A 23,239-nucleotide genomic window follows, 5' to 3' on the forward strand; every position below is an offset into this window, starting at 1 on the left:
GCTGAGCCATCTCTCCAGCCCCCAACTGGGACTCAGCGCTGGGGACTGAGTTCACTCAGTGAAGTACCTGAGGCTCCTTCCATCCCCAGCACACGAACCCTTCACGGTGGTTCACACTGGTGACCCCACACTCAGGCGGAGACAAGAGGGTCAGAAGTTCAAGGCCAGCTCCTCTCTTCCGTGCTCGGCAGGCTCCTTCTCAGCCCCAGCTCCAGACACCTAGAAAAGGAGAGGGATGAAGGTGAGCAGGTGGCCGGTGACTGGAGCCCAGGCTCGATGGGTGCTGAAGGGGAGGGGCGCGTGCTCACGTGCCACGTTGCCAGGACACCTCAGCGGTTTGTTTGCAGATCTCGGGCGCTCCCACTCCTGCCCAGGCCGCAGGGTAGGGGTAGGGGGGTAGGGGGGGTGCGTGACGCCGCAGCAAGGGGTCCAGTGGCTCCGCCCAGCTCCCAGGCCCCGCCCACGGCCCCGCCCTCCCAGGTGGTTCAGCCGGTGCCGCCTACCTGCCCCGTGCAAGAGAGCCAGCTAGAGTGGGCGGGCCGGCGGCGGAGGAGGTGATGGGAGGGAGAGGGGAGCCGAAGGAGAAAAGGGGAGGGCAGGGAGGGGATGGGAGAGGGAGAGGGAAGGGGAGTGGGGAGGGGAAGTTCAGAAGGGGGAGGAGGGGAGGGGAAGAGGAAGGAAGAGGAGGGGGAAGGTCGAAAGGGGAGAGGGAAAGAGGTGATAAGTGGGAAGGGGAGGTGGTGAGGGAAGGGTGAAGGGTTGGGGGGCTTTGGCCTAGGGCGCTGTCCCCGGCGACCGAGGGGGGCAGCTTGCTGGGCCGGAAAGCCGTGCTCTGCGGCCTCAGTTTCCTCCCTGCGCCAGCGCTGATCCCTCTGTCACCCACCCAGATACCAGCACCACCAAGATGCCAGACGTGAAGGAGAGGGCTTCCCGGAAGGAGCTCAGCAGGGCAGAGGGCTCCTCCCGTGAGCCCCACGCGGGACACACTCGGGAGGAGGGGAGCAGCGCCCAGGGCCACCGAACACGTAGGTTCAACTGTCGCCTGACCGCGGGTCGGCGGGGCCGGGACCCCGGGCGTAGGCATCACCGCGGCGCACGCGCTGCGAGGTTGCCGTCGACGTTCTCCACTTAGTCCTCCTCCCTGTGGCCACGCGGGGTCGCTGCTGGTTAACAAAATTACTTGAAACAGGACCCCGGCATGGCCTTGGTGAAAGTCAGGGTTTGGTGGTTTGGAAACATCTGGAGGTGGTTAAGTCTGTAGGTAAAAGAACTCCTGCGTGTATCGTCAGATTCCTCTCTTAAGATTTCGTATATTAGGGTTACTTTGTTTTGCAGTTTTCTGTTTGGGACGATCTGGATTTTGGTTTGGTTTGGTTTTTCGAGACAGGGTTTCTCTGTAGCTTTGGAGCCTGTCCTGGAACTAGCTCTTGTAGACCAGGCTGGCCTCGAACTCACAGAGATCCACCTGCCTCTGTCTCCCGAGTGCTGGGATTAAAGGCGTGTGCCATCACTGCCGGGCTCCACCAGACATTCTTTCAATCACAGGCTTGGCAGAGAGAGTTCATGAAGTTTCCAAGCTCGATTGCCACTCCGAAGAGAAGACTTTATCGTCAACCAGGTGTTGGCTTTTTTATTTTTATCTGTTTGGGTTCCTGACGTCATTACTGAGCATTGAGGGGTTCTGCTGCTTTGTGGGCAGAGACACTTGCTGCTAAGTCCAATAACCTTAGTTTAATTCCTGGGCCTCACATGTGCCCCTCCCCAATCAATCAATCAACCAATCAATCAATCAATCAATCAGTATCACTGTCTTAGGGTTTCTGTTGCTGTGAAGAGACACCTTGACCACGGAAACTCTTACAAAGAAAAGCATTTTATTGGGGTGGTTTACATTTTCACAGATTTATTTATTAGCATCATGGCGCAACATGGTGGCATGCAGGCCGCCATGGCATGGGAGCCGAGCAGTACATCTTTGATATGCAGGCCACCAGAAGTAGAACTTGAGCAGAGAAGACCTCAAAGCCGCCCCCGCAATGACACTTCCTCCAGCAAGGCCATACCTCCTAATAGTGCCACACACACACACACACCCCTCTGCCTTTGTAATCCTAGGACTTGGGAGGCAGAGGCAGGCAGATCTGTAAGTGTGAGGCTAGCCGGGTCTACACAGAGTTCAGGTCTACACCGAAGACCCTGTCTCAAACAAGCAAAGAAAACAACCCAAATTTTTGTCATCTTTGCAAGTGCGTTGATTGCCACAGTTCCTATTTTGGTTAATCTCTCAAGGCTAGTTATAATGATTTAAAACTCACAGTCTGAAAATGGGATCCTTCGATCTACCTTAATGTTTAAATCCAGTTCTCTCCATGTGAATGTCTAGTTATTCCAACAGCATTTGTTGGAAAGATTCTCCTTTTTATATTAAATTGCCTTTGTATGTTTTTTAGTTTAGGTAGGGTCTTGTGTAGCCCAGGCTGGTCCTCCTGCCTCTGCCTCCTGAATGTAGACATTATCTTAATTTTTTTTAAAGTCATAACAAAGAGCAATAACAAAATGTAGCCTTCGTGAGTAGATAGATAATGCTCTCAGAATAAAAATATATGAGTAAGAGGTGGGTGGGAGCAGTAATTTTCTTTTGAGACAATGTGTGTGTGTGTGTGTGTGTGTGTATGTGTGTGTGTGTAGCCCTGGGTGGCCTGGAACTCACTCTGTAGACCAGGCTGGCCTGGAACTCAGAGATTCCCCCCTGTAATGATATGCAGCACAAGGTGGGACCACGGATTTCACGTCAGGGAATAAACATGTCATCAGAGCTTACATGGGAAGGAAGGGGAGAGAGGGGGAGAGAAGGAGAGAGAGAAAGACAGTGACCTGCCTCCTCAGAGAAATGGCAGAAAGGGAGAGCGAGAGTAAGTGGGGCTTGTCTCTTAAAGGGACAGCACCTGAGTACTGTACCTTGGCCCCCTTGTACAGACTACATGGTGAGGAAGCAGTCATTGGACCCTGGGCTGGCCAGGGCACTGCCTGGTTCATCCTGCCAGGTGACAAGGGCCAGTCAAATGTCTGAATCCTGACACTCCGTGCCTCTGCCTCTGGGTGCTGGGATTAAAGGCGTTCGCCACCGCCTGGTGGGTCAATTTATTTCAAGCCTGACTGATCTGGAGGTGTCTGTGACATTCAAGTATTGTCAAAAAAGGAAAATATTTTCCTAGAATTTAGGAGTGAAAGAAAATGAGTAACTTCTTGCTCAATGCAGCACACGCGTACACATACAGCGAGCCACACAGGGAAGACATCCTACACTCGGGCTTCCTCTGCTCTTGGGCCTCAGGGAGTCCACCCCGCTGTCGCTCCCGCTGTTCTCTCTGGGGCTTAGACTCCGAGCCTGGACCGGTTTTCCCACGCAGTGAGTAACCTGTGTGTTCGCCCCCTCTTGTAGCCTGGACAGCAAGGGCAAGGAGACAATGCCCAGTGACTTTGGGACCATCTGAAGGAGCAGCTGTCATCTGTGCCCCCTGACTTCAGCTGTGCTCTTGAACTTCTGAAAGAGGTCAAGGAGGTGAGTGGCCATCTTCGCTGGGCTTGTTCCAAGGCCATTTTAGCGCCCCAGGGGGCAGTGGCTGCAAATCCTAGTTTCCCAGGTGACTGGAAGACGTCACGTACAGTAACTACAGCAGGACATGGGAGAGGACTAATGACAAAAAGAATCCTGAAGAATTCTGAAGCATCAGATACAATGTTCTGAGTGAGTTACCCCACCCGGCTGTACTGGTGTGTTCTGCCTTGAAAGTCAAAAAAACAAAACAAAACAACCAAACAAAAAAAAAAACAAAAAAAAAAGAATGTGCTTTATTCGTGGTGGGCGATTGGAAGCACAGTGACCTGCCATTTTTTTTAGGGAAGATGTCTTGACAAGCCCTAGAACAGACTGAGTTTGTGTGGGGTTGATCAGCTTCCTTTAGAGGACTGGAGCGGGAGGGAGGCTTTCTCTTGTTATATGTTTAGCGCCCTCTGTAGAGTACAGAGGGAATTTGCTGCAACCTCAGCAAAGAAACGCCAGAGGTGTGTGGTTGCTTGGGAGGTCAGCCTCGGCTTCCCAGGGCTGGCTTGAAACAAAGAAGCTCTGGGTGGTAGCTTTGTGCTTGCCTACCGAAATAGGTACAGGAAGCAGTTGTGTCTGGTACCACATGGAGCTGGCTGCTGGATTCTGCTAAATAGTCATGATTCTGCCTTCCAGCTCCATGTGTTGTGTGTGCTGTGCAGACACAGGGATGAATAAATAAGAGTTATTTATAAATAAGCCAGTTACCAGGAGCTCACGTTTGGAGATCAGCGACCCCATTGCAGCTCTTCTGATCTCTGCCTTCTCCCTCTGAAATAATTTTAAAAAATAAAGAACTACCCTTTGTAAATGAAGAGTACATTTTCTAGTTCTTTTTTTCAATTAAGATTAATTTTTATTTCCAGCGCTCAGGAGGTAGAAGCAGGCAGATCTCTGAGTTTGAGGCCATCCTAATCTACAGAGAGAGTTTCAGGACAGCCAGGGAAACACTGTCTTGAAAAACCACAAATAAATAATTTTTATTTTCTGTGTATGGTGTTTCCCCTGCATGTGTATCTGTGCATGCAGTGCCCAGGGATGCCAGGAGAGGGCGCTAGTGCCCCTGGTCTGGAGTTAGAGATGCTGTGAGCAAGGTGTGGGTGCTGGGAACTGAACCTACATGCTCTCAACCCAGCTCACCTGTGTTCCACGCACTCTGTGTTCTATTAATCTCTTTATCTCACTCTGTGACAGATTTATCACTAGCTACGATAATACTCAGTAGAACATGTCTGCTGCAGCTTCCTGATCCCAGAGAGACACAGGCTGGTGTGTGTGGGGGTTGAGCGCTGGGGAAAACGCCAGGCTGAGCAGGATGTACACTCTTCTGACTTGCCTGGCAGATCCTGTTGTCCTTGCTCTTACCACGCCAGACCCGCCTCAGAAGTGAGATCGAAGAAGCTTTGGACATGGACTTTCTCCGTCAGCAAGCTGACCGTGGGGACCTGAATGTCACCTGTCTCTCCAAGTACATCCTCAACACGATGGTCTTGCTGTGTGCGCCAGTCCGGGATGAAGCCGTGCAGAGACTTGAGAACATTGCGGACCCCGTCCGGCTGCTGAGGTTTGACGTTTGACGAGTCGCCTAGCCTGCTCCAGGTCCTGAGCCGGGAAGGGTAGCAGACAGCAGGATAGCCGTTAGCTGTCTTCTGCTGGAGACAGCTTGGCGCCCTGCTCCCAGAAAGACACCGTGGTAGATAGAATTCCAAGGTGTGAAGAACATCCCGTCCCAACTCTTTCCTGGTCTCAGTTCACACACTCTGAGGCACAGCAGGCACAGCAGCGTGTCTCCCCATGCATGGCTGTGTGGCGCTTAGGAAGTGTGCTCACAGCAAGTTAAAGTTGACAAGCACCAGCGCCCCTCGCCTGAGGGCAGAGTAGCGTCACTAGAACGCCCTCTTCTACCATGTGGCTTTGCCCTGTGGCCCTTGCAGGGTTTGACTTCACAGTTTCTTTGTTCGGCTCTCCCAGTGGTGGGTCCCTTGTTGTGCACCACCACACCTGGGTCTCAGAGGAGAGAGTATGCCCGTGTGCCACCCACTCCCTGTGGGCCTTGGTCTTGGCTGTCTGTCCTTCTGTAAACTGAGGGGACAGAGCGAGTCCCGCATGCCTCAGTCACCCACCTGGCTTCCCTCCGGTCGGGTCCCTTTTCCAGCACAATTATTCTCTCCTGCTTAGGGGCATCTTCCAAGTGCTGGGACTGATGAAAATGGATATGGTGAATTACACTATCCAGAGCCTCCAGCCCCAGCTGCAGGAACATTCCATCCAGTTCGAGCGGGCCCAGTTCCAGGAGCGTCTCAACAAGGAGCCCAGTATGTCTGACGTGAGGGCAGAGGTGCTGACGGCTCGCCCCTGATGTTTTGCAAAGGACATTCTGCCTTTTAGGAAGAGGTCGCTTCTTCCCACAGTGGGAGGAAGAAGGCAGATTAACCAGGAGCACATCCTTTTTTTAAAAAAAAAAAAATTTTTAATTTAACAAATAAATTTAACATTTATTTTAGTTTTTTTTTTTTTTTTTTTTTTTTTTTGAGGTAAGATCTCACTCTTTAGCCTTGGCTATTTGGAAACTCATTATGTAGGTCAGCCTAGCCCCAAACTCATGGCAATGCTCCCGCCTCAGCTCCTGAGGCCATGCACCACCATGCTCAACATAAACAGTACTAGCTAAGGAGAACCATGGCCTAAAGCCCCGTAGGGTAAAGAGGCTTCCACCCCTCCCGTTGCAGGCCTCCTCAACCACAACCACTAAGTGGCTTGACCCAGGCGGCCGCAGACCTCACCACCCCCCTGCAAATTGCACCCGACCCACTGGACTCCTCCAGCACGCCTGGCCCGTCTCCCAGTGACTCCGCTTGCCTCGGAGCCGCTCAGCTCTGCAATGGTGCTGTCCCAGGGATTTCCTGAACCTTCTCATCTGGGACCCTGAGAATTGAAGAGTTCCCTGAGGTGGGAATATGGGGAGCATTTCCTCGTTTTGGGCTCTGAGCGTTGGTTACGAGCCCTCTGACGGCCCCTCCCCCCCTCAGACCCTGCTGATGGACAGAACCCGACTGCAGGAGCTGGAGTGGCAACGGAAACCACCTCACAGCTTTGCCTCCGTCTGCTGGTGGCCAGTAGCTTCTCTGGCCGTGTTCTGTTTGGCTCACCCCCAGTTTGTGGATTAAAACTGAAACGGATAACAAAGTCCCCTGGTGGAGGACTTTAACTCCAGGTGAGCCGCAGACATCTTTTCTAAAGGATTAGCAGGAAGGAGCTGGGGAGACTGCTCAGCTGGTAAGGTAAGGTCCCGAGCAAGCATGCTTGCAAAAAGCCAGGCATGAAACTGGCTGTGGTTGCACAGGCCTTAAATCCCAGAACACTGGATGCGAGGCAGGAAGAATATTTGTGAGTTCAAGGTCAGCCAGGTCTACAGAACCAGTTCCAGGACAGTGAGGGCTACACAGAGAAACCCTGGTCTCCAAAAAGACAAAACAAGACATCAGACGTGGGCATCGTCTGTAACGCCAGCGCTTGTGAGGGGTGGGTTCAAGATCAGCTAGCCTAGTCGGCTGGCAAGCGGACTGGGTTCAGAGAGAAAGAAGGCAGAGAGCTATTGAGAACGAGGACTGGGGTCAGCAGCTGGCCCCTGGTGTCCTCAGAAGAGTAGGTGGCACCAAGTGTCTCAGGTACTGGCAGGTCATGGGTTACTAGCTCTTCACCACAAACCACAGAGAGAGGCCTCTAGAACCAGCCAGTGTCACTTTATCTCTGTAGTAATATTGGGGCGTATGGGGAGACCGGCAGGGGCTTTCCAGAAATGGTGTTGTGAGACCTTGAGCAAGCCCTCTCTCACTGGGGCGGGCGACGGAGGCTGGTGCTGGCGGCAGCGTTGCCTGACCTTGTGCGGGGCTGTAGCCGATGTGACTGAGGAGAACGGGAAGAACCAGATTTGGGCTGCGGGATGGAGTTGAGGGTTTCAGCACTTGGTTGGCGTGTTCAAGGAAGGCCCCAGGCTTGATGCTTAGCTCCCCAAAGAAGAAAAGCTGCAGGCCAGGTCCGTGCTTATCAGGGTGACCGACCAGGGGTGATACTTAGGGGGGGGTCTCAGCCTTTACAAAGTGCAGCGGCTGCAGACAGGCGAGTCCTGGGCAGAGCCACGCTGCTCTTCAGCACTGACACAGCAACATTACAGAGGTTACCGGTGTTGGGCCTCGTGCTGGATGGCTGGGGTGGGCAACTGGCACTTGCCCCAAGTCCCTAACCTCTTAGCTGCTGCCTGAAGCCACCTACTAGGTGCCAGCCTCACCTCTTGTCGTGGTCTAGGCCTGAGGAGACCATGCAGACTGTGAGCGAGCAGGTGACCCAGGAAATCCACCGAAGTCTCAAGAACATGGGCCTCGCCCCTCTGAGCACTGAACAACTCGGCTTCTCTGGTAGGACAGCTCCAGAACATTGCCAAGAAGGAAAACTGCGTCCGCAGCGTCATTGGTGAGCCGCGCCCACGCGTGGGCTGTGAGGGCGCTGGGGGGGCAGCCATGGAGTGTGGCGCTGATGGGCGCTGGGGGGGGCAGCCATGGAGTGGGTGCACCTCCAGGCCCTGAGCACAGGCTTTTCCAGTCAGAGATGGAAAGGGCCTAAAGGAGCCTGCACACAGAAATCCTGTGACCCCACCTGGTTAGAGTCGCTCGGGGGCTGTTGCTTGAGTCTCTCATTGGAACATCCACACCCTGCCTCCAGCAGGAGACATGGCTCTGTAGTACAGACCCAGTCCCATTGGAGGAGTCAGATGATTTCTTCTCTGATGTCAACCCCAGGCCTACTGCTGCAGCCCAGGCTGGCCTGGACACTGTCGTCTCAGGGTGGCCTTGCTCATGGCTTCTTCCCGTCTGTCTCTGGGTTCTGGGATTACAGATGTGAGCCCCCACCCCGATACTAAGACAGTTTGAGTACTTTGAGGTTTCTGTAACCCTGTAACTGTGAGAACTAGACAGCTTATCCCCAAGCAACTCGGGTCCCCCTCTCGGTGGGCATGTGACTGAGTAGCAGGACCCCAGGTGCTCGGGGTCTAGTTCACCTTCTCCCTCTCGTCCTGTGCACAGATCAGCGGAATCCACTTGTTCCTCAAATGTGCTTGTTCTTGCGTGCAGCGATCCCTGCTGGACCTTCTGGAGGCCTCACGCTCATCGAAGCAGAGCTGGCAGAGCTGGGCCAGAAGTTGTTAGCCTGACGCACCACAAACCAGCAGGTGTTCGGCCCTTACTACACCGAGATCTTAAAACCCCTCATCTCCCCAGGCCAGTCTGCGAGAGTGGAGGCTCTCTGAGAGCCCTGGCTCCTCGGACCCAGGGGGAAGACCCATCTTCCTGGAGTTGACATCACCAGTGACCAGGCGAGCAGTGAGTGCCCTCCGCCCCCCCCACAGCCAGCACACCTGGGCTGTAGGACTCCAGCATGTAAACACCAGCTGGCCCAGACTGCTCCCCAATAAACCTCTGAACTGCAAGCAGACCAGCATTCTTTCTGGGACGCAGCCGAGGCCAGGCCCTGTGACTCAGCAGCGCTCCTCTCGGGCCCTGGGCCCTGCAGTGTCACAAGTGACAGGCCAGATCCCTGGGTGCCCCCCACCTCAGGGAGGCTCTGAGAAAAAGCTCTTTCCTGGAGCCTTCACATTGCCCAGCCGGCCAGGGCCAGGAGAGGACACTGTGAAAGCAAACCAGATTCCCCTCGGGTCACATGAGCTCCAGCAGGAAGTCGGGGGACAGCAAAAGTCCCAGCCCCTTCCAGAGGCCTGCAGAGAAGGCACAGCAGGAAAGTGACGTTGGCTACAAGCAGCACCCGTAGCCAAGGCCCCGCGTCCTTAGCTCTCATTCAGGTTATCTAGAGGTCAGGCTGGGACAGTTAGGTCTGCGCTGGTCCCAGCCCCTTCAGTCCTCCCGTGGCCTCATCACTAAGTTGGGAACCCCCGCTCCTCTTGTCAGAGGCAAGGTGTGCATCAGATGGGAGTGGACGCCCATCTCGCCTGCTCTCCAGCGCAGGGTGTGTGTGTGCTGTGTGTTGTGTGTGTCACAGACCAACACCAAGTGGGACGCTGTGGGAAAGACCTGGGCTCACATTGCTGTCGTGCTGACCACAGCAGACAGCCTTCCCACCCGGCTCCATGAGGAAAGTGTCCCGTTCTAACCTTGGTCCTATGGAACAGACAAGAGGATTGGGATTGGTGCAAGTGCCCTCAAGGCCACATAAAGGAAAATAACGTCCCCTTTTCAGAAGCTGGAAAAGCTGAGGACGGCACAATGCAGAGACAGCACAGGTGGTGTCACAGCTGGGTTTGCCCAAGACGTGCTTCTGACTGGTGGCCCCCAGAGTGTGGGGGAAAGCGAGCGGGCACAGACCACTCGAAGTTCTCAGTCTTGTACAACCTCGGCTTGGGGAGGCCCAGGAAAAAGACAGACTCAAACGAACAGGCTTGGCCGCTTGGTTCGATTTCCGAAGTCCAGGGGGAGCCTCGTTGTTCAGAGTGCTGGGGCCTCTGGGAACACTGCCCAGGCAGTGGGTGTGGATGCGGGGCTGTGAGAGCCTTGCTAAGTCTGGAGTAACCAACGCAGTAGGCGTTTCTTGTTTCTTCTTGTTCTTCCACATGGAGGGGCAGGTTCTCTAGTTTATATTCACATTTACAGTTTAGTCTTGCCTACAGGTTGAGAGCATTTTTATTATTATTTTTTTCAAGACAAGGTTTCTCTGTTTAACTGCCCTGGTTGTCCTGGAATGCACTCTGTAAATCAGGCTGGCCTTGAACTCACAGAGATCCACCTGCCTCTGCCTCCCTAACCCTAGTTCTGGGATTAAAGGCGTGCGCCACCACTGCCCAGCTTTTTAGGACATTTGCTGTTATTGTTATTTCAAGACAGGATTTTATGACATAGTCCTGGCAGTCCTGGAACTCACTCTGTAGACCAGGCTGGCCTTGAACTCACAGAGCTCCGCCTGCCTCTGCCTCCTGAGTGCTGGGATTTAAAGGAGTGCGCGGCCACTGCCCAGCTCCATGTTTAGCTCATTAAGGATCTGAAGTTTGTACTGGCGTGAGGATCAAATGATGTGAGACTGTTATTTGTTGGGGAATTATTATTTTAAGGTGTGCGACTTTTGTTTACATTGCATTTGTTTAACTCTGTGAAGCTGTGATTCTTTGCTGTCTAAAACACCTGATGGTCTAATAAAGAGCTGACCAGCCAATAGCAAGGCAGGAGCCAGGATAGGCGGGGCTGGTAGGTGGAGAGGATGAACAGGAGAAATGAAGACAAGGAGCAAGAGAACAAGGAGAGGAGGATGCCAGCCATGGAAAAGGTATGACAGAAACAGAAGATAGAAGTCCAGAGGCAAAGGTAGTCGGGATAATTTAAGAAAAGCTGGCAAGCAGCAAGCCGAGCTAAGGCCAGGCATTCGTAACTGAGAATAAGCCTCTGTGTTGATGTATTTGGGAGCTGGGTGGTGGGCCCCTCAAAAGAGCCAAGAGTAAAACATGGCACAACAGTTACTTCCTTGTGTGTGGATACAGCATTCTCAGCACCACTGTTGGACTCCGGTTTACATTGTTGGCACCCTGGCCAAAATAATATTCCCAGTTCTGTAGCTGTTGCCCCAGCTCTATGGAAGGCTGAGGCAGGAGAATCGCTTAAGGCCAAGGACACCTTGGGCAATATATCTCAAGACTCCAATCTGATGTGGGATTCTTCTGTATGCTGTGACCATTGGTTAATAAAGAAGCTTCTTCAGCCTATGGCAGGGCAGAATAGAACGAGGTGGGAATTCCAAGCAGAGATAGGGAGGAAAGAGGGCAGAGTCAGGGAGATGCCATGGAGCTGCTCAAGGAGAAGGACCTGGAGCCTTTCCGGTAAGTCACAGCCTCGTGGCAATACAAAGATTAACAGAAATGGGTTAATTCAAGATGTAATAGTTAATAAGAACCCTGAGCTAAAAGGCCAAGCAGCGTTGTAATTAATAAAGTTTCTGTGTGATTATTTGGGTCTGGGCAGCTGGGAAACGAACAAAAAGTGGTCTCCACTTACACCCATCTCAGAAAGAAAATACCGTGTAAGAAAATACCGTATGTGTAATCAAAGTGTTTATTTTGGCCTTTCTAGCCCATTGGTCTGTATGTTCATCCTTAAACCAGTAAACTTAGTTTCTTTTTTGGTTTTTCGAGACAGGGTTTCTCTGACTTTTTGAGCCTTTCCTGGAACAAGCTCTTGTAGACCAGGCTGGTCTCAGACTCAAGGAGATCCACCTGCCTCTGCCTCCTGAGTGCTGGGATTAAAGGTGTGCACCACCACTGCCCAGCTAGTGGACATTTTCTTGATTGACAATTGATGTGGTATGCCTGGCTTTGGTTCACTGGTCTGTTGCACATACCTGTGAATTGTGCGTAGTACATGTAGCTAGCTCTCCCTTCAAGGGCTGCAGAGCCTGTGGCTGGTTCATTTCTGATACTGGTTGCCAGGATTTGAATGATGTTCTCAAAGGCCCACAGTTAATGGCTTGGTGCCTGCTCACATGGTACTGTTGAGAGGTCAGAGGTCATCAGGGGCACGCCTTGGAGAGGCCATGGATGGCCTCGATTCTCCACGTTTAAAGTGCTGGCTCCACCTCATTTCGTGAGATGATCTGAGTAACGTTCGCAGGAAGCTGCCTGAGTGGTTGGTGATTCCTCATTTCTCCTCCTCTTTGCTGGAGGTTTTGACCATTGCATTGAACGTTCCTGGAAGACTTCTCTGTGGCTTCTTACTGGCTTTCAGATCCCCAATTCTGGTTCCACTGTCCTCCGACATCTTGCTCTGGGCTTGTCTGTACTCTGTCAGTGCGAAGACCCAACCCACTCTTCAGCAGCTGCTACTACCTCCCCAGCTCCCCACCCCACCCCTTGGTGCCCCGACTCCCCGGCCGATTATCAGTTCTTTGGAGACTTCTCTTTTCCCTGACTCATTTCCCACTTTATAGGCTGTCCTGCCATTTTGCCATTGATTCCTGCTTTGATTCTACCGTGGCTGAACACATTCTGCGCAGTTTTAAATCTCAATTCATGAAGGCTTGTTGTGTGGCCCCAGGATTCATTCTCTTTTGGTATGTGGTTCACGGGGAACTTGGGACAGAAGGCATATTCTGCCCCTGTTGGCTGGAGTATTGGCTCATGTCAGAAAGCCTAGTAGTTAGTAGTCTAGAAGTTTCAATACCCTGCCTATGCCCTGCCTACTTTGACCTGTGGCTGGTAAAGGGGTGCGGAAGTCTATATAGCTGCCCTGTAAAACTGGCAAGAGATGCCAGGGACCCCTTGCAAATAACAAACCCCGCAAGTTTGTATGAGCCCATGAATGAAATGGCATAGGAAAGCATGTAACCTACACACGTCCTTCTGCGGGCTTTAAAGAGTTGTTATATACTATAACCGATTGGTTAATTTTATGTAAATAACTGTACTGCATTGCCTAGGGAATGGCAAAAGTCTGTGTTTAATATAATTCAGTGAGGGGCTGTAGAGAGGGCTCAGTGGTTGAGCACTGGCTGCTCTCCAGAGGACGGGAGTTTGATTCCCAGCACCCACATGGTGGTCACCACCTTTTAAAACTTGAGCTCCAGGGAATCTGATACCCTCATCTGCAGGCACCAGGCACGCACATGGTATCCAGACATGCATGCAGGCAAACCGCTCATACACAAAAATAAATGTAAAAATATTGTTTTCAGGGGCTGGAGAAGATGGCTCAGCAGTTAAAGTGCTTATTGCTTTTCCATAGGACCTCTGTCTGGCTCTCAGCACCATGTTTGGGTGGCTTACAAGCATCTGTAACTCCAGCTCCAGGGGACCCACTGCCGCTTTCTGGGCTCTGCAGGTACATGCACACACATGGCATTCACTTACACAACTACATGCACGTGCAAATCGAAATTCAGTCACAATTGTGGGAGCCCACAAGCAGATAAGGGAGAGTTGTTTTTGTTTTTGTATTTGTATTTGGTGTTTCTCATTGTTCTGGAGGCAGGGGAAGCATGGATGAAGGCCAGGGATCTTTTCCAGGGCCGTGGGTGACCACTTTCTTGTCTCAGGACTTTTTCCTTGATGGGGGGTTGTGTGTTTGTGCACATGGGGTGAGGGGGGAGGAGAGAGGCCGTGGTACTCATGACCTTCACGCCGTGACTTCTGTCATCATGTAATGTTCTGTCTTGTGATTTGTTCTTTATGAGCTACACCCGTATTTTGTACATTCCCCTACCTTTAGGGTTTTTGTTTTTTGAGAGGTGGTTTTACTGGAACTCACTCTGTAGATCAGGCTGGCCTTGACTCGAAGAGCTCCATCTGCTTCTGCCTCCTGAGTGCTGGGATTAAAAGCCTGCGCCGCCACCACCCAGCGACCTTCGGGATTATTTACTGAGCACATGGGTTCTTGTGAGGGTCAAAGGACAACTTTTAGCATTTGGGTTCTAGGGACTGAGCTCAGGCTGTCAGTCTTGGCGGCAGGAGTGTTTATCCCGACCCCTTAAGCAACCCCCTTTTACTTTTCCTTGACTGTCGCGCCATATGAGTTCATTGGGGACATGTGGTTGATCCATCCACCCTAACCTAACCCGGGCCTTGTGCATGCATACAGGGCAAGTCCCCTTCTATCCTGCCCTCCTAACTTTGGATCACATCAGCTTTCAAAGTTTTTTTTAATATGTACGAGAGTGTTTGCCTGCATGGAAGTGTGCCATGTGTACACAGTGCCCGAGGACACCAGAGGGCGTTGGATCCCCAGGAGCTGGAGTTTACAGTTGGCTGTGCACTGCCATATGGGGGCTGGGAACTGAGCCTGGTGTCTGCAAGAGCAGCCAGTGCTCGTAACCACTGAGCCATCTCTCTAGCCCCTCTGGATCAGAGTTTAAAATCTGCTTCTCTTGTATTCCCTTTCTTTGGTGTTTCAACAGTGTCATTATATTGTTTGTACTTTCATGGATAAATCCTGAAAGATTGCCAAGACTTGAGCTGGTCTCAAGCTTGTGTAGCTGAGAATGGCCTTAAAATTCCTGACCCTCATGCTGGGATTACAGGTGTGTGCTACTACAAACTGATATTTGAAAACAATTTATATTTGATATTATCATTGGCTATGAAGCATTTCCCAAAAGGTTCCTGTATTGAAGGCTTGGAGCACAGCTTATGGATTTGATCAAGTCATCTGTTCCGAGGTAAGGGGTCTGACCTAACCTCTGATTAGCCCACAGAGGGATTCATAATTTGATGGCTTTATTTAAAGGAGGGATTGGAACTTCTGTAGGTGAGGCCCCATGGCTGTAGGAAGCAGGCAACTGGACCATACATACCTTCTCGGCCCTCCCTGTCCTTCTCTGCCCCCAGGTCCTTTCCTAACCACCACAAAGCAAGGAGTCCTGCAGTAGCAGGTTGTAACTTGCTCAGCTCGCCTCAAGCTCTGGAGCTGTGCAGCCCACAGCCAGGATAGCGGGATTTCCTCAGGTGTTCTGTCGTGTAGGAAGGAACTGATTGTTGGGGCGTAGGTCATTGCTGTTGGTTTCTTGCTACTGTATTTCTCTTTTCTTCCTGCCTCTTGGAGTTATTTGACTTTTGAGGATGGGGTCTTGGTGTTGCCCAGGCTGGCCTTTAACCTGTGATGCAAGTGCGGGGCCACAGGCCCTCAAGGCCACACCCCGCGCTCTGCCCAGCAGTACACAGCTTTATCTGTAGTGTCCTCTCCACAGCTTTTTATTTTTTTAAATATTTATTTATTATGTATACAATATTCTGTCTACATGTATGCCTGCAGGCCAGAAGAGGGCACCAGACCTTATTACAGATGGTTGTGAGCCACCATGTGGTTGCTGGGAATTGAACTCAGGACCTTTGGAAGAGCAGGCAATGCTCTTAACCACTGAGCCATCTCTCCAGCCCCCTCCACAGCTTTTTAAAGATGGAGTTTTGAATTTGTATGTAGCCTGTCACAGTCGTCTACCAGTTCAAGTAACAGAAGCTTGACCTCTCAGTATCTCCCTTTAAGCCCCTTTGTTACTGCCATTTAAAATGGGGAGATGGTGTAGCTGGTAGAGGTGCTTGGCGCTAACTAAGCCTGCTGGCCTGAGTTCAGTCCCTACGGCCCACATGCCCACACCCATTCAGTCACAAACAGTGTGATAAACCCAGCGTTGTCCTCCCTCCTGTGCCTTTGAGCCGTGGCTGACCATGCTGTCGACTGCTGCAGCCACACTAGCAAGGGCTTGCAGCCGGAGTCTTGCATTAAAGCACACTTGTGTTTCTGTGGCTGACCTTCCTGCTATGCCAAGGTTTTGGTCTGGCTAACTTTCCCACCAGCTTTTCTGGGTCAATTTCTGGTGACAAAGTTCCTCCATTTTCTTTCACCCTCAAATGCCCTGATTCTGGTTCCTTCCTGAAAAATATTGACTTGTTTTCAATGAGGTAGGATTGTTGTGGAATATTTAACTTTGCAAGGGTGTGTTGCATTTGTTTAACTATGTAAAGATGTGTTGCTGTTTTACTTTGCCTGCCTAAGGCACCTTAATGGTCTAATAAAAAGCTGAACAGCCAATAGTGAGGGAGGAGGTATTATAGGCAGGACTTCAGGCAGGGAGAGTAAGTAGGAGGAAGAATTTAGGCTTAGAGGAAGACAGAAAAAGACACCAGGGAAATGCCAGGGGCCAGCCAGCCAGCCATGGAGGAAGCAGGAAAGTAGAACATACAGAAGAAAAGAAAGGTAAAAAGCCCTGAGACAATGTAGGGGGAAAGAAACAGGTTTAATTAAAAGAGCTAGTGGGACAAGCCCAAGCAAAGGCAGGGTATTCTAAGTCTCCATGTCTTTGTTTGGGGCTGGTTGGCGACCCCCCAGGATGCCAACTACATAAGATTCTGGTTTGTCAATTCTTCCCTCCCCTCCCATTCATGGTCCTTTTTTGAGGTGCAGGGTCTTACTCTAGTCCAGAAATGTACTAGAACTCAGGACATAACCCAGAGTAACCTCAGCTCATGACACACCACCCTAGCATCCCAAGTGCTGGATTATAAGACCAGACATGTGCCACTGTGTGCAGCCGTGTGGGCTGAAGACAAGTTCCATGTCATTTAGTTGCTTTTCTTGTGGTGGTGCAAACCTTTAATCCCAACAATGAGAGGCAGAGGCAGGCCGATCTCTGAGTTCAAGGCCAGCCTGGTCTACAAAGCGAGTCCCAAGACAACCAGGACTACTCAGAGAAACCCTGTCTCAAAATCCCCTCCCCCCAAATTTCTTCAGAAATCTGATTATGCTGTACTAGTATCTTGGTAAGGATTTTGTTGGGGTTATCCATTTTCAGGTTTGTTCCACCATCAGCAGCAGGTTTGGGTTTCTTGCCAAAATTGGGATTAAGGCATTTATTTATTTAGTAGTATTTTTCCTTTTTGAAATAGTTCACCAGAGAGTCTGCCCAAGCTGCTCTGAAAGCAAGCCCTCTGCGCCTTTGCCTCCTGAAAGCTGGGGCTGTAGACTTGTGCCGCCACAGGACTGACACGTGGCTTGAATTGCTGCTGTTGGCCACCGCTTGGCTAGCAAAGGGATGCATAGCTTCCCTGCAGCCATGCTAGACAGATCCAGATTCCTCCTTTGGCCTCAGCCAACACCTGAGGTGTCTTGTTAAAGGAGAGCAACGACCAGAACCAAACTGTCTTGTCTTTCGAGGCTGTCTCTTCCCTGATGCTGATCTAGAATGGCTTTTGCTTGCCCGACCCCTCTGCGCCCCCTCCCCCCCAATTGGTGTTTCCATTGTTAATCTGCCCCGGGTTTAAACTGTGCTGAAGAAGGGAAGCAGATGTTCCTGGTCCCCTTATTGAGCCATCCTAGGTTTCATGTGGTACAAACATTAATTCCAGTTGTTTCTTTTTATGAATGGCTGCATTTTGCTATGCAGAGATGTTTGATTTTATATAGAGCTGAGCACATGAAAACGTATCAGGGTTTTTAGCGCATGCTTGACAGGGCTTATCATGGTAAGACCCTGCTATGGAGGCTTTGGGCACTGAGCTGTGCATGTTCAGCACGAATCTTGCAGCCCAGCTAGGCAACTGGGCTTTAGACCTCACGCTCCATACAGACCCTCAGTGGACATCTGTGGGTGAGCCTGGCACATGCATCTCTTCTAGTTCGGTCATGTCCCCAAGGATCCCGTTTCACACAGGGTTGACTATTCCGGGCTTCCTTGGCATCTACCTGCTGAAAAATGCTGGAGAGAATTCCCAAACTGTTATCCCAGCAAGCAGAGGACATGTGTCTCGACCTGCAGTGGCATCTAGCCTGTTGTCACACGTGTACACGAGGGAAAGCAGCTTTTCAATTCAGACTCGGGAGCTATGGCTGGTTTTCACCGCTCTCCTTTATTAGCTCAGTCTGCCTAAGCTGCTACAGCTACGAAAATAACAGACGGAGCCGGAAGCCCAGGAGACGCGCACTCCGTAGTGAGGTCAGCCTGTGCTGTTGCATGGTCGGTTACGTTGGTACCACAAGGGTTCATAATTCAAACAAAAATCGGACCAGATTAACAATTTTTATGTACAGTAAAACAAAAGGGAAGTCATTCAAGTATCAAATAAGGAGAAAGATTAAATAACATTTTTCTTACAATCCCCAGTCCCACTGTCCGCCATGAGCAAACAACTCCTGTGACCTGAGCGTAGCCGACTGTGAGACATGGTGACAATTGCAGCTGTGGGTTCTGGAGACTCCCGAATAGGCGACCTCAGAGGCAGAGCCCGCTGGAGCCTCCTGCTCGGGCAGTCTGGCTGGCCAGGAGGCAAGGAAGGGAGCCTGCGGCCACTGCAGCAAGAGCACTGGGCAACATTTTACCACTCTGACCAGAATGGCTCCTTCACAGCCTTGGTCTGCCATAGGGCATGACTTGCACAAGTGTGCCAAAGGCAGACCCTTCTACTTGGCACCTGTCCTGAATGAAGGGAGAGACCCACCCCAAGGAGTAGAAGAGGAATTTCTTGACTATTCAGAAACCAATCTTGAAAGAGCCCCAGAGCAGACAAGCCAGAGAACTTTCTGTTAGAAACACCCCTGAATAAATAAGACATAGCAGCGTTCAAGGGGAAGTGCCTGCCTGGGATTTCTAGAACAAAATGCAGCTGGAGCTCATCGTAGTGTCTACAGTGTCCCCAGGCTTTGTGCCCACCACTGAGCTCACCTCTGGGAGCAGGATTCCTGCAAGGTGGGAGCTGAGGGCAACTTTCTAGGGCTGAGAGTATGAGGCAGGGAAAGGAAGTTCTGTCACCAGTACCTAGCAGTGGAGGACCACTGGCTTCTTCCCAGAGAGGACAGAGAGCCCACAGGCCTAGCAGAGGTAAACCCTGCTTCCCAAGGGGGCAGCCACAGGAGGAGGCGCCCAGCAGCGCTCCATGCACATGCCCCGAGCTACAGTCACAAATCGGCTCAAGCCTGGCCTACTGCCCCCAAAACCAGAATGAGTGCTGCCTGCTAACGCACCCACGGGCTCAGTGCTTCTCTTTCCTTTGCTCTCTACTCCAGAAACGCTGGGGAGTGGCTGGCCTGGCTTGTCCCCGTCCCCCAGTACTCTGCTCCGCATGGTTCCTCAGGCCTGGGAGGATGACTGCCACCCAAGTCACTCTAAAGAGCAAAGCTAGCGGAAGAGTCCAAGGGACACCATTTGTCTTCAAGACCACAGCCGGAAGACTGTCACTGGACAGCCTTTTCCACATCTGGAACAGATGTGTCCAGCAAGAGGAAACAACAGTCAAAAAGAACCAGAGTGAGGCCAGCCAAGTTCCAAGCTGGCAAGCTGCAATCAGCTGATAATCCCACTAGTGCTCACACAAAGCCACTTCTCCCTTCTGACATGGCTGCCGCAGCCTGTCAACACTGCACAGCTGCCGTGGGCAGTGCTAACATGGACAGGAGAGTACCAAGGAGTTCCGCACACCAGAAACTACTTGCTCATCCCCACTGGAACCCCAGAAACTTCTGCTCTGGCCCAAGTATTATCACCCCAGTCTAGCTCTAGACTAGTAGCTGGGAACAAAAGTCTGAAGTCTCAACTCTGCCCCAAGCCACCCCCAGGCTGGGACTCCATCCTGAAGGCAGAGGGCTGTACAGACGAGGTCTTTTCCTGTCATCTTGATTGACAGCTTTATCCAGAAGCTGGAACCAAGTGTTAAAAATTTATAAAAAAAAAAAAAAAAAAAAGATTACGTTTTCCTATTAAAAACACATGTCCTGGACAGGCCACTCTTGGGCCATCAAGAGTTATTGTCCCCTCGGCTAGACGCCTGGTGTCTTCTCTGCCTCCATGGCTGGGTTTGATCTTCCAGACCAAGCGCTGAAAGGAGATCCTACGGGCAGGGCTGGGCCTGGGTCTTCAGAGCTGTCGACGAGGCTCGGTGCTGGGGGCAGGAGCCTGTGCTTTCCACGGCTGTTTCTGCAGCACAGTGTGGCTCCTCAGTGGCTCAGCTTGGCAGAAGCAAACAACGGGGGAGGAAAGAGTTAACCAAAGTGCGCACGGAGGAGGAAATGGAGAGGACACAGAGCAGGAGAGAAGGTCCCTGCCTCCCCCGAGCGGAGCGGAGCGCCCTCCACAGCCTACAGCCCACTGCTGCTCCTGGCCCATCTGTCCAGGAAGGCACAAAGACAGGCGGTGGAAGGGCCAGCCCTGGTCCCCGCTCGGCGCTGACTGACTCTTCCACTGTCCTACACTGTTGGCACCAAGGCCACAGGAACCAGTTCTTCTGCCTGCTGCCATCTAGACTGATCTTCCCACATCGGGACATGTGGAGCTGTCTCCAAGATCCAGCTCCATGATGCTAGCTGCTGGGGATGGCTGGATGACAGCTGTCTCAGGTCCCTACCACCAGAGGGAGTGTGAGAATGCTGTCAGACACCAGTGAAGCTGCTCAGTGTCCGCCCTGTGCGCAGGCAGCTCCACTCTGAGAAGGAAGAAGGTGCACTTGTGTGCAGGGCACGCCTCGGTGAGCTGGACTCCAGAGCCAGGCCCACAGCACAGAAAGGGGCCAAGCACACACAGGGCCCTCAAGAACCCACTGTTTGGACGTGCTCAAGGGTGTGGCCAGTAACAACCTTGGCCCTTACAGAAAGTCTGTCTCTGTTGAAGCCACATCATGGGGCCTGACCAGGTGAGAAAGCAGCTGTGTGCAGGGCGCCCTGGCACTGGTGGTCACAGTGGTGGGTGGGTCACAGCAGCACCTGAGAGTGGCTGTGTGCAGGGCCCCTGGCACTGGGTGGTCACAGTGGTGGGTGGGTCAGGAAAGGTGAAAACTGGTAGCTTTTGGCATCCAGCTGTGACCCAGGATAGGACAGGAGAGGAGAGCAACCTTGGGGAGGCTACTGGGGTCCCCGTGGAAGCTACCCCCACTCCTCACCTCCCAGGGCCTATTGTAGAGGCTTTGGGGCCCTTGAACGAAAGCTGCCCTAGCTGCCTCGGCCCACAGGGAGGTTCACAGTGCAGGTGGTGGCAAGCAGGAGCTGTGAGGGGGGAGGAGTCTAGAGCTCTGCCAGGAGGGCAGGTCCCGTGCAGCTGGAAGGAGAGCTGAGACAGCAGAGCCATCGGGTGGCAAAGGCACAGTGGGGTAGTGGAGACAGGGTGGCTGTTTAGAAGATAGTGGTCTCATACTTGGTGCTGAGGCTCCGCTTAGAGTCTGGCTTTGGGTCCACAATCCAGGAAACACTAGCGTGGGATGGGGCCTCCTGGTCCAAGTCAGGTGGTTCCAGCTGCCAAACAAGGAGACAGGTTAGGACTGAATGTGGCCTCTGCATAGGGCCCGCACACCTGCCCGCCCTGAAGGTGAAGGATGGGCACCTCCAGGAGCCTGGAACAGTTCCTCGGGGACTACGCAGAGGAACCCTGCCCCAGAAGAGTTCACGCTCTAAGCTGCGGTCTGGTCATGGTGGGCAGGAAGGGGACGAATGCTCAGCAGCCCCCAGCCCCTGGGTCCCTCTAGTGGGCAGAAGAGCTCAGCCTGGGGCAGACCACTGCGTGCATTCTAGACCTTTGCAGAGGACACACGACAAAGACAATGGGCAGAGCACACAGCGAGGGCATCTCCAGAAGGGAAAAGAGTGTCACACAGGCAAAGCATGAGGCCACCGGGATATGAGACAGCTCACGGACGCTTCAGAGAGCCTGACACACAAGACAGCGGGAGGCAGAAAGACCTTGACTCCAGGACTAAGGGACGGCAGCGGTAGGTAGGAAGGACGATGGGTGGTGCAGGTGTGACAGTGACAGCAGCGAGTATCGGGGGGCATCGGCACCTGGGGCGCAGAGCAAAGCAGACAGACGGGGGGAGGGGGGTCACTGGTGCTGTAGCCACGTACTGGCAGTCCCAGGACGACTTGCCCGGTTGGGCCTGACAACGGAAGATGGCTGCCTTCTCCTGCCCGAGGAACCCAGGGCTGCAGGGGAGGGGAGCTAAAGGAATGAGGGCTGCTTTTCTGGGGCAACTGCCAAGGACTGAGAAGACATTTGATGTGCCCAGTTCCACCCAAGCCCAGGGGTGCCTTGTGGATGGGGGTGGGCACGTACTGCAGACTTCCTCACGCCGACCCGAGGCTTGGGCACCGGTCTGGAAGATTTTGTTTCAATCGTTGCGGCTGCAGAGGCCCCCGTGGTCCTGGATTTCTGGGCCTGAAGGGCCAGCTGATAGGCCACCTCAAATGCCTGCCCCAGGGTCAGGATGATCTCGTAGGTGAGGTTCTGGGAAGAAGCAGAGAGCCTGCTGAGCAGTGCAGATTCCTGCAGACCCCGTATTCCTACAGGGAGTAGGAAACTTCTTTTTGAAAATAAAAATTTAAGCCCAGCAGTGGTGGCACACACCTATAATAATAGCACCCAGAGCCAGGGACTTTAATCCCAGGAGGCAGAGGCAGGCAGATCTCTGAGTTCAAGGCTAGCCTGGTCTATAGAGCGAGTTTCAGATCAGCCATGGGTTACACAGAGAAACCTTGTCTCAAAAAACCAAAAACAACAAAACAAAAAACCCAACAGACTTATTTCAAAGTGAGGAATTTCAGCACATTTAATTTTCTTAGGCATGATTCTTTCAAACACTAAACTTCAAAACCAGCTAAGCTGGGGCTGGAGAGACAGCTCAGAGGTTAAGAGCACTGGCTGCTCTTCCAGAGAACCTGGGTTCAGTTTCCAGCACCCACATGGTGCCCTCTTCTAACCTAAAGGAATACATGCAGATAGAGCCCTCATACATAAAGATCTTTAAAAAAACCAAAGCCCAGCTAGGCTGCTCATATCACAAGAAGAGACACCTGCAGTCCATCCCTGGTGTCCTGGGGACTGTGCTTTCTCCTGAGTCTTCTCTGGCTGGCTTCCCAAGGTGGAGGGAGCACCAGTGATTGGTAGAGTGTGCTCCGTGGTCCACTGGCCTGTGGTTATGCAGCACAGCGAGTTAGGAGCAGGTGTGCCTCTGCGAGCCACAGGTTAGGAGCTTACACCACGTAATCTTCAGTACAGCCCAGAGGGAGCAGAGGTAACGTTTTTAGATCATCCAGCTACTAGGGGCAAAACTGGGCATCTGACACCACAATCCGGGGCTGCAAAGACTTCCTGCAGCATCTGTGTGGAGGAAGCCCCAGAGCGCTG

At 52.3% G+C, this 23,239-nt stretch overlaps 2 protein-coding genes across 5 annotated transcripts in view; one reads left to right on the forward strand and one right to left on the reverse strand.

The window, feature by feature from the left end:
* The first annotated feature begins 904 nt into the window (after positions 1–904).
* Tcp11 (t-complex 11) lies at positions 905–8,909 on the forward strand. The gene is given in 18 exon segments (XM_038343312.1): positions 905–1,025; positions 1,546–1,618; positions 3,443–3,477; positions 3,480–3,562; positions 4,948–5,168; positions 5,783–5,919; positions 6,334–6,350; positions 6,353–6,460; positions 6,462–6,503; positions 6,505–6,537; positions 6,539–6,553; positions 6,634–6,703; positions 6,706–6,794; positions 6,796–6,818; positions 7,910–8,003; positions 8,005–8,078; positions 8,691–8,749; positions 8,752–8,909. Coding segments are annotated over 18 exon segments (1,452 nt in total).
* A 12,325-nt stretch (positions 8,910–21,234) lies between these two features.
* Positions 21,235–23,239, reverse strand: part of Anks1a (ankyrin repeat and sterile alpha motif domain containing 1A) — a 156,660-nt gene continuing 154,655 nt past the window's right edge. For 2 of the 4 annotated variants that reach the window (XM_038341972.1, XM_038341970.1), the window contains 3 exons: positions 22,169–22,339; positions 21,799–21,897; positions 21,235–21,354 (listed from right to left, as the gene is read on the reverse strand). In XM_038341972.1, coding sequence (XP_038197900.1) covers positions 21,235–21,354; positions 21,799–21,897; positions 22,169–22,339 — 390 coding nt within the window. The remainder of the gene's footprint in view (positions 21,355–21,798; positions 21,898–22,168; positions 22,340–23,239) is intronic. The other 2 variants (XM_038341973.1, XM_038341971.1) reach the window with 1 other exon arrangement.

This window comes from Arvicola amphibius, chromosome 9, assembly GCF_903992535.2.
Source record: "Arvicola amphibius chromosome 9, mArvAmp1.2, whole genome shotgun sequence".
In the NCBI taxonomy this organism is placed as follows: domain Eukaryota; kingdom Metazoa; phylum Chordata; class Mammalia; order Rodentia; family Cricetidae; genus Arvicola; species Arvicola amphibius.